Below are 17,340 nucleotides of genomic sequence, written 5' to 3'. Positions count from 1 at the left end.
TATGTGGAGTCTGGCTCCTTCAGCAAAATACAAGATTTGAAAGTAAGCCATAACCACAGAAATGCAAACGCTTTCTTTTACTAACAGCCAATTATGCCAGAATCCTTTTTACAAGCTAGGATATAGCTGTTTAGAATAAAGGTATAAACAGAAATGAACAAATGTGTTAAATTAGCGCAGATATTTACCGAATTTAAGCTACCTTAGTCTTACCAGGTCCACAAAATTACTCTGCCCCAGGAAAAAGTATTTAGCTAATATCTATTTTTATATAGATATCCCATCATTTTAATAAAACAAATCACCAAGCTTACTTAATTTAAAGCACTAATGCTATGATATCAAATAAACTATTGATGAGAGCCTGAATGTTAAACCTACTCATTTTATATGTAGCTCTCAATCATCCCCTCAATAGTTGCTGAGTGTCTTATTCTGCCAAGTTAGGTTCCAGGTGCTAGAAATACACCAGTGAAGAAAGCTGACGCCCCTATGCTCATAAAACATAGTCTAGTGGGGAAAGACAAAATTTGTAAATATACAACTAAGTATAATAAACATGCTAGCTTGTGATATGTATTATAAGAAAAAGTTAAGTCCAGTAAGTGAAGACAGAGCTGGAATGGTACTGTTTAACAGGGCACTGCTTGCTAAGGTGACATATAAGCAGAGGCCGGAAGTCAGTGAGGAAGTGAGCCATGAGGACGTGCAGCGGAAAAGCGGCACAGACATGGGGATGGCAAGTGCAAAGGGCCTGAGGCAGGAGCACATTTAAGGTATTCAAGATAGTAATGTGCCCAGTGCAGGGGGAACAGACACAAACAAGGCCAAAGGCCACAACAGAGACCTGGGACTTCACTCTGAGCAAGAAGAGAAGTTAGTGGAGGCGTATGAGCAGAAAATTGGCATAATTTGACTATTTTTAAAAGGCTCACTCTAGCTACAGTATGGAAAATAAAACATAAAGGATCAAAGGTGGAAGCAGAAAAGTTCAGACACAGAGGATCCTGCAATAATTTAGGTGAGGGGTGATGGTGGCCTGGACCAGTGTAGTGGTGCAGTGGTGCAGGTGGGGAGAGGCTGCCAGATTTGATGGAAAGGAAACACTGAGAAGATACGCTAGTAGACTGGATGTGGGTCAAGATAACACTGTACTATGAATTGCAAAAACCTATTTTTCCGAGGTTTCGACATTCCCACCAACAGGCTGTGCGCATCCTGCCCAGATGACGAGGTACACTCCGGTGACGAGGTTGGTCCTGCCACCTGTTCGCCCTCTTGCCACCCCCGACCCTGACAGTGACCTAGTGACATTCAATGACATTCAAACCCAGCACTGAAACGCCCTCATGCCTTTTGCTTGTACGCTCCTCCCTGACCCCAAATAAAGGCGCCTGCTGCTGGGTCCTCCCTCTCTCTTGGCTCCCCACCTGCTTGGGTGAGTCCGTTCCCTGGACGCTCCTCCCACATGGTTTCCTGCGTTGGGGTGTTGGACCTCTCTCTCTAAGACCTGTGAGCATAATAAATCCTTTCATTTCCTATGCCTCAGGAAATTCCCAGTGTAATTTCCACTGCTGTGTTGGAATGATCCTTAAAGACCCCACAAGGGCGACTTACGCCTCCATTCACAACACAAACACCAAAGTTTTTGGTCTGAGAAACTGGGAGAGAGGGGTCATTATTTTCTGAGCTGGGAAAGGCAATCAGGTGTGCAGGTTTCCAAGGTGGTTCTATAGCAGTGATGATTCCGAGGCCCTTCTATTAGCATTTTGATCATGAACTAGAGAAACCTGTCTTGAAAAGAAATGGAAGCTGCTATGAGTAAGATAGGAAATCTATAAATTTCACTACTGGTGATGAGAAAATTCACAACCACAGCTCCCTGGTATAGCTGCTCAGTCACACGCACGCCAGCTGCGTGCGATCCTGAGAGCCTTCTCTGCTTCTCGGTGACGAGAAGTCACCAGGAGTCCAGGCTTCTCTGCCTCTCCTTCACCAGCCCCTCACTGTATAACCTTCAGAGGCTGCTTTCCCTGAGAAGACTTAAAGACCTTGGGCTCCGTTTAACCAATTACTGAACCATCTAATGCCAACACGTGACATGCTGGTACTCCCCTGATGGTCCAGTGGTCCAAGAATCCGCCTTGCATTGGAAGGCGCTCGGGTTCGATGCCTGGTTGGGGAACGAAGATTCCACACGCTGTGGGGCAACTAAACTAAGCCTGTGCACCACAACGAGAGAACCTGCACACTGCAACAAAAGACCCCGCGTAATGCAACTAAGACCCAACAGCCAAATAAGTAAATATTTAAAAAAACAGATACAGCAACTGTACTCTAATATAAAATGAAATTTAAAAAAAAAGCAACATGCGACGTGCTATCAAAGCTCAAGTCTGGAAGGGTGGCTGAGAAAAAAAGAGGATGGCAAACTACACAAATTGTAGACCACACACAACTCAACACCACCACAGAACAGAATAAACTAGGTGCATCTCTGCGAAGTCAGTCAGAAGCATATTTAGAAACAAATTCATCTAATAGAAAACTACTCTGAAACAGAACCTTTTAAGGACTATTCTTCTAAATAAAAGCAAAAAACCCCCAAAGCCAATAAACAAAAAGCAAACAAACCAACCAAACTAGGTATCTATAAAAACTAGGTATGTGAACCACTGAATATGGAATATAATCCTCTCCAACTATCTTTTGGCCTAAAATCCTGGTTAAGTTTACTTCTGGGGCTCAACTATGTGGAGAAAAAGCAAAATGGGATAGTCCTCTCTCCCGGGAAAAAGAGGCCACATATCTGAATTAATAGCTCTGACTATCCAAGAAGAGGTTTTTCAGAACACTTACGCAATACAGCAGGCAAGGTGTGAACTCAAGAAACCTACCGTTGACTTAACGCTGGATGTTGTATTAAATGCTTCAGCCAGGTGCTTCTTATCACATTGCGAAGTTGATGGTTATTGCGGGCTGACAGCACACCAACCACCACGTCATAGTGATTAGATTTCCACTGAGGAAATAAGGCCAACTGACCTAGAAATAAGCAACAATAAGCTGAAATGTCATGTCTCAATTACTGTTAAGCCCAATATGTAGCATACAAATGCTTATTACAAAATAATATAAATATATGTTGATGCTTGTAAAAAAAAAAAAAAAGACAAAGAAAACAAAGAAAAACATTTTTAAAGCACTCGTAAACTCACCATGATATCCGCTGCTAACATTTTGGTGTAGCCTTTATTTCCATACCTATACATGTGTCTGTGCTCACACTGTATGTATGTAGGGCTTCCCTGGCGGCTCAGCTGGTGAAGAATCCGCCTGCAATGCAGGAGACCCGGGTTCGATCCCTGGGTCAGGAAGATCCCCTGGAGAAGGGATAGGCTACCCACTCCGCATTCATGCGCTTCCCTGGTGGCTCAGCTGGTAAAGAATCTGCCTGCAATGCAGGAGACCTGGGTTCAATCCCTGGGTTCAGAAGATCCCCAGGAGGAGGGCATAGCAACCTACTCCAGTATTCTTGCCTGGAAAATCCCATGGACAGAGGAGCTGGTGGGCTACAGCCTGTGGGGTCACAGAAGAGTCAGACACCACTGAGCACCTAAGCACAGCACAGCTCGTGTGTAAATTCTTTAAAACAAGTGAGATGTTTCTCATGAGAATCAGTTCAGAAGGTCAATATGGCATAAACCGCACAACAGCAAGCAGCAAGAGCCAATTAAGCTATAGTCAGAATCCTGGCTCTTTAGCTATAAAAGTTATTTAACTTCTTATGCTTTAGTTTCCTTAAGTAGAAATGGGTGTAATAACACTTTTCATAGAGTTGTTGTAAAAATTAAACGAGAGAATGTGTATAAAGGTCCTGCTTTGGTACCAGGCAAACCGCAGCAATCAAGCAAGTAACAACAGCTGTGCTTCCAAAGGTGCAGCCACACATTAATGCTGGTGACTAGTGTGGGAGATACAGCTGAAGGACCACCATGCTGGGAAGAATCAGAACCCTTACTTATGCCAATAAATCCTACAGGCAGCAAACATTTATCACTCAAATAGTCTAAAGAATGAAGAGGGGAAATAACATTTCTCTTTTTCTTTTACTTTTTGGCTGCACCACAGAGCAAACGGGATCTTCCCTGACCAAGGACTGAACCCACACCCCCTGCAATGGAAGTCCGGAATCCTAACCACTGGACTGCCAGGGAAGTCCCTGAAACGCTTCTAGTTTGAAAAAAAAAATCAAGTGACAAGTCTTTTTTTTTACTGTCATATTTATGACTCATTTTCTATTGTCATTTAATGGGCAAGATTACATTTTAAAAATCTGTCCTCAGAAAAAGATAGAAAGATATTTTGTCCCTATTTATCATCAGCAGTTTCAAAGCTTGTAAGCTAAAAGCCTATATATAGCTCTGACTAGGGATCCCATTTCATCTTTCTCCAGTGGTGAAAACTGATCCAAAGTGTTTTCAAAAATAAATCGCTGAAGGCCAGAGAGTGTTACTACACTAAACACAATGTTTTATATCCTATAAGATCTAGTTATTCAAAAGACAACAAAACTATGTTATTTCTTCAAGGGAGAATGATTTAAATGCTTATGTAAAATTAGCAATGACAACCCATTCCCTCCTCCTCCTTTATCAAAGAAATACTGGTAGTAAGTACATTTTATTGACAGCAGTGAGGCAAATGCAGTCATCCACACATAACTGACTGATTCTATAGCTGATATGCTGCACAGTATCAGTAAGAAGCTATTCAAATCCTTGTGCCTCAGTTTCCTAGTCAGAGAAAACTGACACCAAAAAGCCTTTAGATGCTCTGTTTCATCTGTTTCAAAATGTCTTCTCAAAAGATTAAAAAGCTTTAAAAGATTAGAGGAAAAATTAAATGTATCCCAAATGCCTATTATTGACATCATGAGAAAACAAAGCTGCTGCACAAAAATTTCAACATAACTGAAACATCTCTTTAAGTGCCAAACACCACTACCTTATTTTGGATCAGTAATCAAAATAGATCTTTTATTGATGGATTACATGAGGCATAATTCAACCTTTTCTTGGTAACAAAATCTCCTTAAAATTTTTCTCAAATCTCTCTTTCTCGACATTAATTCTAGCTGAAGCATCAACTCAGTTCCTTATCTTTCACTTGGACCTACAAGGGTATCCTAATGGTTTCACCCAGACCTCTTGAGATTTTTCTAAAAATAAATAAACAGACGCAAAGATAACCATGTGGTATGTGAAAATCTCACGGATTATCGCTGTAAAGTACTTTTTGATCTTATTTCACCTCTCTCTGCCACTGCCAATCCTCTCTGCTTCTAATCCATGTCTAAGTTGTTTCTATTGAACTGTGTAACTTCACATACATTTCTCTTTTTCTTGCAGAAAAGAAGTACATGGCAGATTTTGGCCTTTAGAGAACTTCTACTTCCAGGAAAACAGTTTTCTAAAGACTCAACCAAAAAACTATTACAACTAATTAACAAATTCAGTAAGATTACAGGATATATAATATACGAAAGTCAACTGTATTTCTATACAATATCAAACTATCAGAAAGAGAAATTAAGAAAACAAATGCAATTTTAATTGCATCAAAAAGAATAAAATACCTAGGAATAAATTTAACCAAGGTGGCAAAAGACCTGTACACTGAAAAGTATAAAATATTAATGAAATAAACTGAAAAACATAAAAGCAAAAGATATCCCACGCTAATGGATCAGAAGCATTAGTATTGTTAAGATGTCCATACTAGCTAAAGCAATCAACAGATTCAGTGCAATCTCTATTAAAACGTCAAGGACATTTTTTCACAGAAACAGAAAAAAAAATCCTAAAATTTGTATGGAACCACAAAGACCTTGAATAGCCAAAGCAACCTAGACAAAGAAGAATGTAGCTGGAAACACCATACTGCCTGGCTTCAAACCATATTATAAAGCTACGGGAATCAACACAGTACAGTATTGGCATTAAAACAGACACACAGATCAATGGAACACAACAGAGCCCAAAAATAAACCCACACATACATGGTCCATTCAATTACAACAAAGGAGCCAAGAATATACCACAAGGAAAGGACAGCCTCTTAAGTAAACGATATTGGGAAAACTGGACAGCCACAAGCAAAGGAATGAAACTGAACCACTAACTTACCACTATACACAAAAGTCAACTCGAAATGGATTAAAAACTTGAATGTAAGACCAGACACCATAAAAGTCCTATAACAAAACACAGGCAAGTAAGCTCCTTGACGGTGGTCTTTGCAATAATTTTTTTAGATGTGACACTAAAAGCAAACGTAACAACAAAAATAAGTAAATAAGACTACATCGTACTAAAAAGCTTCTGCACAGCAAAGGAAACCATCAACAAAATGAACAGGCAACCAACTGAACAGAAGATATTTACAAATCATATATCTGATTAATATCCAAAACACATTAGGAACTCATACAACTCAACAGCAAAAAAACAAAGGATCCTAGTTAAAACTGGGCAGAGGATCTGAATAGATATTTTTCCAAAGAAGACATACAGCCTGCCATCAGGTAAGGGAAACGGAGCTCAAAAATCACTAATCATCAGGGAAATGCAAATCAAAACCACAAGGAAATATCACCACACTTCCTGGCATGGCTATTATAAAAAAGGTAAGAAATAATACAAGTTGGAGAGGATGGGGGGAAGAGGGAACTCTCGTGCACTGCTGGTTGGAATGTAAACTGATGCAGCCACTATGAAAAATAGTATGGTGGTTTCTCAAAAAATTAAAGATAGAACTCCCAATCGATCCAGCAAAACCACTACTGGATATTTATCTGAAGGAAATGAAAACTTCCACTAGAAAAGACATATGAATGGAGATGATATGCATGATAGCGAACATGGGAATGCTCACTGCAGCATTATTTGCTATAGTCAAGATATGAAAGCAACCTAAGTGTCCACTGATGGATGAATGAAGAAAATGGATTCTTTATACACAAAGGAACGTTACTCAGCCACAAAAAAGAAGGAAATCTTGCCATTTGCAACAACACTCAAGATCCTGCAGGCATTATGCTAAGTGAAGTAAGTCAGACAAAGACAGACTAATAAAACAAAACACCAAATTCATAGAGAACAGATTGGTGTTCACCAGAGGATGGGGGCAGGCATAATGGTATAAGGTACAAACTTCCAGTTATATAATAATTAAGTTCCAGGGTTATAAAGTACAGCATGATGACAATAGTTAATAATACTGTATTGTGGAGAGTTGCCTGGTGGGCTAGTGGTTAGGATTCCAGGCTTTCACTGCTGGGGCCTGGGTTCAAACCCTGGTCAGAAAACAGATTCCACAAGGAGGGTCATAAAAAAGTAAAACAAAACTGTACTGTATTTAAATGCTATGAAACTGAGCAGGTCTTCAAAGTTCTCATCACAGGAAAAAGAAAACTGTAACTATGCGTGGTAACAGATGTTAACTAAATACATTATGGCTAACTACATATATTTCAGAATATACACATGTATCAAATCATTCAGCTGCACAAATGAAACTAAGGTTTGTTGGTCAATTATACCTCAATTTTAAAAAAAGCCTGTGGTTTCTTCTACTACATATCATCACTGTGTATCAGTGCAACTGATCTCTGAATACTGTGTTATACAGTATAAAACTCAAAGTAGACAGCTCCCTGGTGGCCTGGGGGTTAGGATTCAGTGCTGTCACTGCTGTGGCCCAGGTTTGATATGTAGTCAGGAAACCAACAGCCTGCAGGCTGCATGGCGCAACCAAGATTAAACACACAAACCCCTCCAAGTGGATGCTGCGTGAGAACACAGCCCCTTTCCAGTTCCCTTCTGCACTTTCCATCACCCTCTGCTCACTGTTCCAAGCACAGGGTGGCTTGTTCGATTCTCACGTCTGAAAACTGGAAAAAAACAAACAAAAAAAACCCCCAAACTAAAAAGTAAACACGGGCAAAAAAAGATAATGCACAGAAAAAGAAATGTAAAGAGCCAATAAACCTATGAAAAACAGCTCAACGTCACTGGAAGTCAGGTGTGAAGGACAGCAATAAAACACCAGTCTTCTCTCACACTCAAACTGACAAGTATCTTCTTAAATGACAATGCCCTGATGGTTGGTATTTTCATACAGGCAGTTATTACCAGGAAAAGGCTACTCTCCTATGCTGCTGACGGGAATGTGCTCTGGTACAGTATTCTGCGGGAAATTTCTCCAGGATACATCAAATACCTCAGAACTCTGTAACTTTTGTCCTTAGCTAAAAATACATTTTAAAGAAATAACCAGTGATGCCTTAAAAGATCTCTATTCATCACAGAGTCATTTCTTAATAATGAAAAACTGCAAACTACATGAATACAACAAACAAGGCACTAGTTACATAAATTATGGTGTATCCATATGCCAAACTACTACACAGCCACCGACATTATGCTTTAAACATATCGTTAAATATCGTCTACATCTTATTAAGAGAAGCAGGTTATGAAATCTATGTACATTTGAGATCTATGTACATGTGTACATAGAATGTGTTAGTTGCAGTGGTGTCCAGCTCTTTGTGACTCCCTGACTATAGTCTGCCAGGCTCCTCTGTCCATGGAATTCTCCAGGCAAGAATACCGGAGTGGAAACTTCCTTCCTACTGGAGCCATTTCCTTCTCCAGGGGGTCTTCCTGACCCTGGAATCAAGCCCATGGCTCCTGCACTGCAGGCAAACTCTTTACCACCTTAGCCACCAGGGAAGCCTTATGTACTACATGATTCCTACATAAAGCACATAAAGCCGGCAAATCTCTGCATTAAAGATCAGGATCCTGTTACCACTCCTGGCCATGGGAGCACGAAGGAAGCCTCTAAGGTGTCGGCAGTCTTCCTGTCTTTAATCTGGGTGCGGATTAGCTGGGTGTATGCAGTGTGTATTAGAACTGGACACAGAACAACGCATTGGTTACAGCCTGGGAACAGAAGTATGTCAAGGCTGTATATTGTCACCCTGTTTACTTAACTTATATGCAGAGTACATCATGCAAAATGCTGGGCTGGATGAAGCACAAGCTGGAATCAAGACTGCCAGGAGAAGTCTCAATAACGTTAGATATGCAGGTGACACCACCCTTATGGCAGAAAGTGAAGAGGAACTAAAGGGCCTCTTGATGAAAGTCAAAGAGGAGAGTGAAAAAGCTGGCTTAAAGCTCAACATTCAGAAAACTAAGATCATGGCATCTGGTCCCATCACTTCTTAGCAAACAGATGGAGAAACAATGGAAACAGTGACAGACTTTATTTTCTTGGGCTCCAAAATCACTGCAGATGGTGACTGCAGTCATGAAATTAAAAGACACTTGCTCCTTGGAAGAAAAGCTATGACAAACCTAGAAAGCATAATAAAAAGCAGAGACATTACTTTGCTGACGAAGGTTCGTCTAGTAAAGTTATGGTTTTTCCAGTAGTCATGTATGGATGTGAGAGCTGGACCATAAAGAAGACTGAGCACCAAAGAACTGATGCTTTTGAACTGTGGTGTTGGAAAAGACTCTTGAGGCTCTCTTGGACTGCAAGGAGATCCAATCAGTCCATCCTAAAGGAAATCACTCCTGAATATTCATTGGAAGGAGTGATGCTGAAGCTCCAATACTTCGGCCACCTGATGCAAAAAGCCGACTCACTGGAAAAGACCTTGATGCTCGGAAAGACTGAAGGCAGGAGGAGAGGGGACAACAGAGGACGAGATGGTTGGATGGCATCATGGACTCGAAGGACCTGAGTTTGAGCAAGCTCCGGGAGATGGTGAAGGACAGGGAAGCCTGACATGCTGCAGTCCATGAGGGTGCAAAGTCGGACACAACTGAGCAACTGAACAACAAATCCGGTTTGTGAAATTACATCAAGTTTACATTTATGTGCACTTTCCTGAATGTACATTATATATAAAAAAATTTTAATGCTAAATAATTCCCCAAACTTGTTTTATGTATGTACATTCAAAAACTGCCCAGTATAGATCATTTTTCTTTCTTTTTTTTAAAACTAATTTCAAAATTTTCTATAAGAAGCTTGTTTTACTTTTATAAGTAAAAAATTTAAATCATGGAATGTGAACAGATGGTCTATGAATGACAAATCCATTCATTCTTTGCCAGTTTTATCCTCTTGATCCATTCCTTTAAATTACTGAGCACTTCCTACATTCACTGCTTTAGATGGCAAACATATAGCAATAAACAAATCTTCATAATGTCAAGAATCATTAAAACTACACAAAGCTCCCCAAAGGCAATGACTATTTCTCTTCTTTAATATGTAGTATACCCTGAGAGTCTGGCAATCTGCTAGCCTCTGCAATGAAAGTGGACATCGGAAATTTTATTGAAGACCAGTGCAGGTAGAATTCAAAACTGAGTGTTCAAGATAAGCTCAAAGATCCTTAAAACTGAGATTGAAATTTCCACTCTTATGTGCATGCTCTCAGATGACATCAACCACAGACAGGCAGAAACCTAGAAAATGAAGAAAACGTGCAAGTCCACCACAGATCTACTGATTAGGACAATCATTATACACACTACCAGCATGCTCTCACCAATTTCAGACGACACCCCCCTCCCCCTGCAAAAAAACATCTCACTAGCATGGGCATTAGCCTCCATCAAACTACCACTCCTCTCTAACATTCACGAAGTGTTCACCATAAATCAGGCAGTGCTCTGGGTGTTTTATTAACAGAATCTTCACAATAACCCTATGAGGTCATCATCTTATAAATAAGGAAACCACAGAAGCGCTGAGACAAGATTAGCATTTAGGGATCATTTCAGATGAACCAGCCCTAGGTGAAACTACTAAGCAAGCTCAATTTGTCTTTGACCTTCTACTTGCCCCATGTCAGTTTCCATTTAACAAACTCTGAATACCTTGAGGGCTGAGACTAAAAACCCAGCGATCTAAGGATTTGTTGAACGGCTATGCTTCTTTCCTTTCTTGGTTTCCTTCTTCCCAAATATCCTAGAGAGAGAAGACTTCTTTTGTCACATCACTTTTCTAAGTTAACTGCTAAATTAATTCCTGCTAAGGCACAACCCAAAAGCAGCACATTAAAATCGAGATATCCTGTATCGTTATTCTCCAGCTCAAACGGCTGTCTGTGCCTCCATGGTCCTCTCCTCACCCCAGATGCATGGGATTTCACAACAGAAGAGCTGCTTGCTCTTCATCAGCTGTTCTCTCTGACCAGGTTTCACCTGTTCAAGGTCCTTAGAACATCGTGCCTATGTACTAAGTCGCTTCAGTCGTATCTGACTCCTTGCGACCCTATGGACTGCAGCCTGCCAGGCTCCACTGTCCACGGGAGGATTCCCGAGGCAAGAACACTGGAGTGGGTTGTCGTGCCCTCCTCCAGGGAACCTTCCTGACCCAGGGATCATACCCGGGTCTCTTAAGTCTACCGCATCGGCAGGCGGGTTCTTTACCACCAGCACCACCTAGAAAGCCCCATGTTAGAACAGCACCAGACACTAACCCACTGACTCGCTGCATTCAGCTTCCTGCACAACTGTGACCACGAGCGACCTCCCCTGACTGCTCTCCTTAACACAACAGCACACCATTCTGTCCTCTTACGCTGGTTTATTTTTGCCACCACACTTATCACTCTCCCCTATGATATTGAATACTTTCCTATGTTCTGTCTTCCCTTCAAAATTGTAAACTGCATGAGGGCAAGGACATTATCTTGATTACTGCTTAAATTCCACACCTACAACAGGAGTTGGCAGTGAGGCAGCTCTCAAACATTTGTAGAGTCAGCTGCAAGTTAGAGAGGCTTTTTTAATATTCAGGGGAGATAAATCTCCCTTTTGAAAAATACTGCCATGACTTAATGAAACTGAAGACAAAGAGGCAGAAAAGAGAACAAAAACGAAACCTAAAATGTAAATACAAGGGACGAATACTAACAAACTTTTGGGTTTTCTCTCTCACTTTAGGCTTAAGGGATAAGGGCTGAAATGTAAAAATGCTCAAATGTTTTAGTTTGAACTGGTGACAACATGATGAGAAAAGGATTTGTGGGAAATTTTAGCAATTGAGATGCTTCTATTGTTTTTAGTTTCAAAAGTACCAAAAGTGCAAAAGGAAAAGTTAGGACTCTCCAAGGCTTCACTTAGATTAAAATACTCTATGTACTATTTGACTGGATGTACAATATCCATTTAAAGTCAAAGTTAACTTACACAACTAGTACTCAACTCCTCACTAAGGGCTGTGTCCCTTTCCAAGGTCTCCTTCCTCTTTCCTTAATCTAGCCTGGTCTCACAAGATGACAGATAAGGCAGCATCAAAACTAATGGAGGGGGGAAAACTTAACTCTTAAAAAGAAAAAAACTGTTTACAAAGTTACTTTTAATACTTTGAGGTGAGCCCACAGGAATTTAAAAAAAAACAAAAAAAAAAACTAGGAAGGAGTAACCCCTTTACCCCCAAGAGTGGTCCAGGGAAGACTGGCTTCTTGAGTGGAAGGTACCACAAGAGAGACAAGAGAGACCCAGTGTAGACTCAGGGCAAAGGGCGTGCCTTTGGGGCTGGGAGCACTATGAGAAAATGTGAGCATGGTGGGACGAGCTCCAGGAACAAAGACAAGCATCAAGAGGGTTGGACATGAAGCCATAAAACTTACAGACTGGAGCAAATAATTGTTAACACAAAAGACCCCAAATAGCCAAAACAATCTTAAGAAAGAAGAACAGAGCTGGAGGAATGCGGCTCCCTGACTTCAGACTACACTACAAAGCTACAGTCATCAAAACAGTATGGTAGTGGGACAAAACCAGACACACTCATCAGTGGGAAGAGAGAGCCCAGAAATAAACGCACATACTTATGGTCCATAATCTATGACAAAGGAGGCAAGATGAGACAATGGGAAAAAATCTCTTCAGGAAATGGTGCTGGGAAAATCGCACAGCCACATGTAAAAGGACAAAATCAGAACATTCTCTAACACCATAAACAAAAATAAACTCAGAATGGATTAAAGACCTAATGTAAGATTCAGTTCAGTTCAGCCGCTCAGTTGTGTGTGACTCTTTGCCACCTCATGGACCGCAGCACTCCAGGCCTCCCTGTCCATCACCAACTCCTGGAGCATACTCAAACTCATGTCCATCGAGTTGGAGATGCCATCCAACCATCTCATCCTCTGTCATCCCCTTCTCCTCCCACCCTTAATCTTTCCCAGCATCAGGGTCTTTTCAAATGAGTCAGTTCTTCGTATCAGGTGGCCAAAGTACTGGGGTTTCAGCTTCAACGTCAGTCCTTCCAATGAAAATTCAGGACTGATTTCCTTTAGGATTGACTGGTTGAATCTTCTTGCAGTCCAAGGGATCTCAAGAGACTTCTCCAACACCACAGTATATAGTCTCACATATAATCTAATGTAAGATTAGATACTATAAAACTCTTTGAGGAAAAAACAGGCAGAACACTCTTTGCCATAAATCACAGCAATATGTTTTTGGACACATCTCCTAAAGGAAATAAAAGCAGAAATAAACAAATGGTATCTAATTAAACTTAAAAGCTTTTGCACACCAAAGGAAACCACTGACAGAATCAAAAAGCCAATCTACTGAACAGGAGAAAATATTTACAAACAATATGACCAATGAGTGACTGACATCCAACATATATAAACAGCTCATACAATTCACCATCAAAAAGCAACCCAATTAAAAAATGGGCAGAAGAACTGGAGACACTTTCCCAAAGAGGAAATGCAGACGGTCAACAGGCACATGAAAAGATCCCTGATCATTAGGGATCTGCAGATCACAATCACAGAGAGATCACTCAAGATCCCTGATCATTAGGGAACTGCAAATCACAATTGCAGAGAGATCACTCAAGATCCCTAATCATTAGGGATCTGCAAGTCAAAATCACAGAGATATAACTCAAGATCCCTAATCATTAGGGATCTGCAAGTCAAAATCGCAGAGATATCACTCAAGATCCCTAATCATTAGGGAACTGCAAATCAAAATCGCAGAGGTATCACTCAAGATCCCTAATCATTAGGGAACTGCAAATCAAAATCGCAGAGGTATCACTCAAGATCCCTAATCATTAGGGAACTGCAAATCAAAATCGCAGAGGTATCACTCAAGATCCCTAATCATTAGGGAACTGCAAATCAAAATCGCAGAGGTATCACTCAAGATCCCTAATCATTAGGGAACTGCAAATCAAAATCGCAGAGGTATCACTCAAGATCCCTAATCATTAGGGAACTGCAAATCAAAATCGCAGAGGTATCACTCAAGATCCCTAATCATTAGGGAACTGCAAATCAAAATCGCAGAGGTATCACTCATGATCCCTAATCATTAGGGAACTGCAAATCAAAATCACAGAGATATCACTCAAGATCCCTAATCATTAGGGAACTGCAAATCAAAATCACAGAGGTATCACTCAAGATCCCTAATCATTAGGGAACTGCAAATCAAAATCACAGAGATATCACTCAAGATCCCTAATCATTAGGGAACTGCAAATCAAAATCACAGAGGTATCACTCAAGATCCCTAATCATAAAAAAAAAAAAAAAAAAAAAAATCCCTAATCATTAGGGAACTGCAAATCAAAATCGCAGAGAGATATCACTCAAGATCCCTAATCATTAGGGAACTGCAAATCAAAATCAGAGAGAGATATCACTCAAGATCCCTAATCATTAGGGAACTGCAAATCAAAATCGCAGAGAGATATCACTCAAGATCCCTAATTAGGGAACTGCAAATCACAATCGCAGAGAGATATCACTCAAGATCCCTAATTAGGGAACTGCAAATCAAAATCGCAGAGAGATATCACTCAAGATCCCTAATCATTAGGGAAGTGCAAATCAAAATCACAGAGAGATATCACTCCACACTTGTCAGAATGGCTATCATCTAAAAGAATACAGTGTTTTTGCATGTTTATGGACCCTAAAAGATACTTAGGTCATAAATATCCCAAGTACACTCTAAAAATAAATTCCAGTAGAGCTCACTCATCAAACCAAAAAAAAAAAAAACTTGTAAAATACAAACACAATGAATCTTACAGAGCATTATATATATTATATAGTGCTCTCTCTATATATAGCACTCTTTCCTCAGGTCCATTTACAAAAGTCTAAAAAAAGAAAACAAAAACAAAATCCTAACCTGTTAAGTAAAATGTCCTGAAATGCTGCACTTTCATTAAATCATTTAAATAGTATCTTAATTCTATTCAGGTCACACAAATAGTCTTTTCAAAGAGCTTGTAGCTTGTCTAAGAGAAAAGGATTTTAAGAGAGTGTTACCAGAATAAAGAACTCCAATTATAACAATGAGACTGCTTTGAGGATTGCCAAATTAGTTTCTATACTTTCTACTTCTAAGTTAAGGCACAGAGCCATCTCAGGATTGCAAATATTCAATTCTAATCTTTAAAAATACTGCACAAGCAAACAACTGTCTTGGGAAGAAGTGGTAAGAAAAAAATTCCCAATGTAGTTAAAAACCAAAATGACTATTATCTCATCTTTACAACAGCCTTCCAGGCTTCTTTATATAATATGTCCTAGGGCAAGCCCTTAAAAAAGAAGACAAGAAAAAAAAAGAAACCTTAAGTCTTAGAAGCGGTGGAATTCATTAACAGCAAATCCACTGGGCTGTGGGCAAAGCATTCTATTTATCAGGCTGTGAAGCGAACATAAAAGTTTTCCCACGAAAGAAAAACTTTTAGAGCAAACAGTTAACATAGTTAAAGAACTCGATACTACCGTATATGTTTCATTAGCAGGCTTTGCAAAGGAAACTCCCAGAACAACTCCACTCGCAGCCATTCCCTACTTCATGCCTAAATTTGTTCAGCAGACTTACATCAGAGTTTTCAAAGAATACAAACTGCAATACCTTTTTAAAGCAAACTTATTCCTTAAAAGCAAAACCCAGCCACCTTTTAAAACACGCACAAACGTGATCCCTGGCCCGAAGACCTAAAAGTCTTGACCGAATAAGACTAACAATTTGGGCAGGAAAAAAGCAACCTGGTAGCTCCTCGCTGGGCTGAACAGCAGCCGCTCGGGGCAGAAGGACCCACGGGGCTTTGCTCCCGGACAGGCGCCGGGCGGCCCGGGCCAGGCCTGGGGACAGCCGGAGGACTTGCGGTCGCGTGCACCAGCCTTGTGGCCATTGGGAAACGCGGGGAGGTGGGAAGCGCCCTCAAGTTTGCCCGATGTTAACACCCCGCGGATAAAGAGGGTTGTTTGTTTCATCTGCGGACCTTCGCGTCGGGCCGCCCTCCCCCCAGCCAGGGATCCGCGAAGGAAGCCGCCGGGAGGCTCGGAGCTGGCCTCCCCGCCTCGGGGCTGCCCGGCCCGGACCCAGGTCCTCACCTGCCGGGCCAGCCCCCGAGGCGCGGGCGGGCGGCGGGGAGCGCAGCCGCAGCCAGAGGTGCAGCGCGGCCCCGAGCACACACGGGCACAGCAGCACCAGCCAGTTTCGCATTGGCCGCCCCCGCCGGCTCCACCTCGCGCCCCCGCCGCGCGCCGGGCTCTCCCGCGTCCCGGTGGAGAGAGAGGGGACCTGCAAGTCGGGAGGCCCAGGGGCAGCGGCCGACTCCCGCACGACCACTCTGGGGACACCCGCCCTCGCGCCCGCCGCCGTCTAGGTTCCTCTCGGCTCCAGGGCCCGCGACTCACGTTCCTCCGACCGCGGGCGGCGGAGGATCAGCCGGTCGGAGCCCCGCCTCCTCTGCTGGGCCTTCCCCCAGCCCCGCCTACCTTTTCTCTCGCTTGCCCCGCCCCCTTCTCGCAGCCCCACCCGCTCCCACAGCTAGCCGGGAGTTGAAGTCCCACCCTGGGCTCAAGAAAGGAGTGCACCAATCATTCCGGGGCTGATAAACCATATTTCCCATAATCCCAAGAGCTCGCTTCCGTCACTCGGCCGTCGCGAAGGCGAAGCGCGAGCATGCCCACATAGAGCTTGCCCGTAACCTTCCTCGAGGCCTACTGCCTCCCGATGGCCGAGCAGAGGTAGTGCTGGGCCACCCAGGACTCCGGGACCGCCCTTAACCAGAGAGGGAAACACAGCTGAGGTGAAGTGTGCTGACAGCCTAAGGTGTAGAGGCTTAAGACTCTTCCTTTAAATCACACAGGGCTTCCTTATGACGAATGCTAGCCTTGTGTGGGCGATGGGATCTTGCTGACGTCTCCTGGGCGCGGAGATCGGGGCGAGGCAGCCCAGTTGCCATCAG

General features: G+C 42.1%; 1 protein-coding gene across 2 annotated transcripts in view; it reads right to left on the bottom strand.

Annotated features, from left to right (window-relative positions):
• Positions 1–16,812, bottom strand: part of B3GALNT2 (beta-1,3-N-acetylgalactosaminyltransferase 2) — a 59,392-nt gene extending 42,580 nt beyond the window's left edge. For both annotated transcript variants that reach the window (XM_065922268.1, XM_065922269.1), the window contains exons 1-2: positions 16,481–16,812; positions 2,898–3,045 (exon numbers count right to left, since the gene is read on the bottom strand). In XM_065922268.1, the coding sequence (XP_065778340.1) occupies positions 2,898–3,045; positions 16,481–16,592 (260 nt within the window). In that variant the 5' untranslated portion in view covers positions 16,593–16,812. The remainder of the gene's footprint in view (positions 1–2,897; positions 3,046–16,480) is intronic.
• Positions 16,813–17,340: the final 528 nt, after the last annotated feature.

The sequence above is a fragment of the Muntiacus reevesi genome, chromosome 2 (genome assembly GCF_963930625.1).
Source record: "Muntiacus reevesi chromosome 2, mMunRee1.1, whole genome shotgun sequence".
Lineage (NCBI taxonomy): Eukaryota > Metazoa > Chordata > Mammalia > Artiodactyla > Cervidae > Muntiacus > Muntiacus reevesi.
This window is presented reverse-complemented; position numbering and strand designations above follow the sequence as displayed.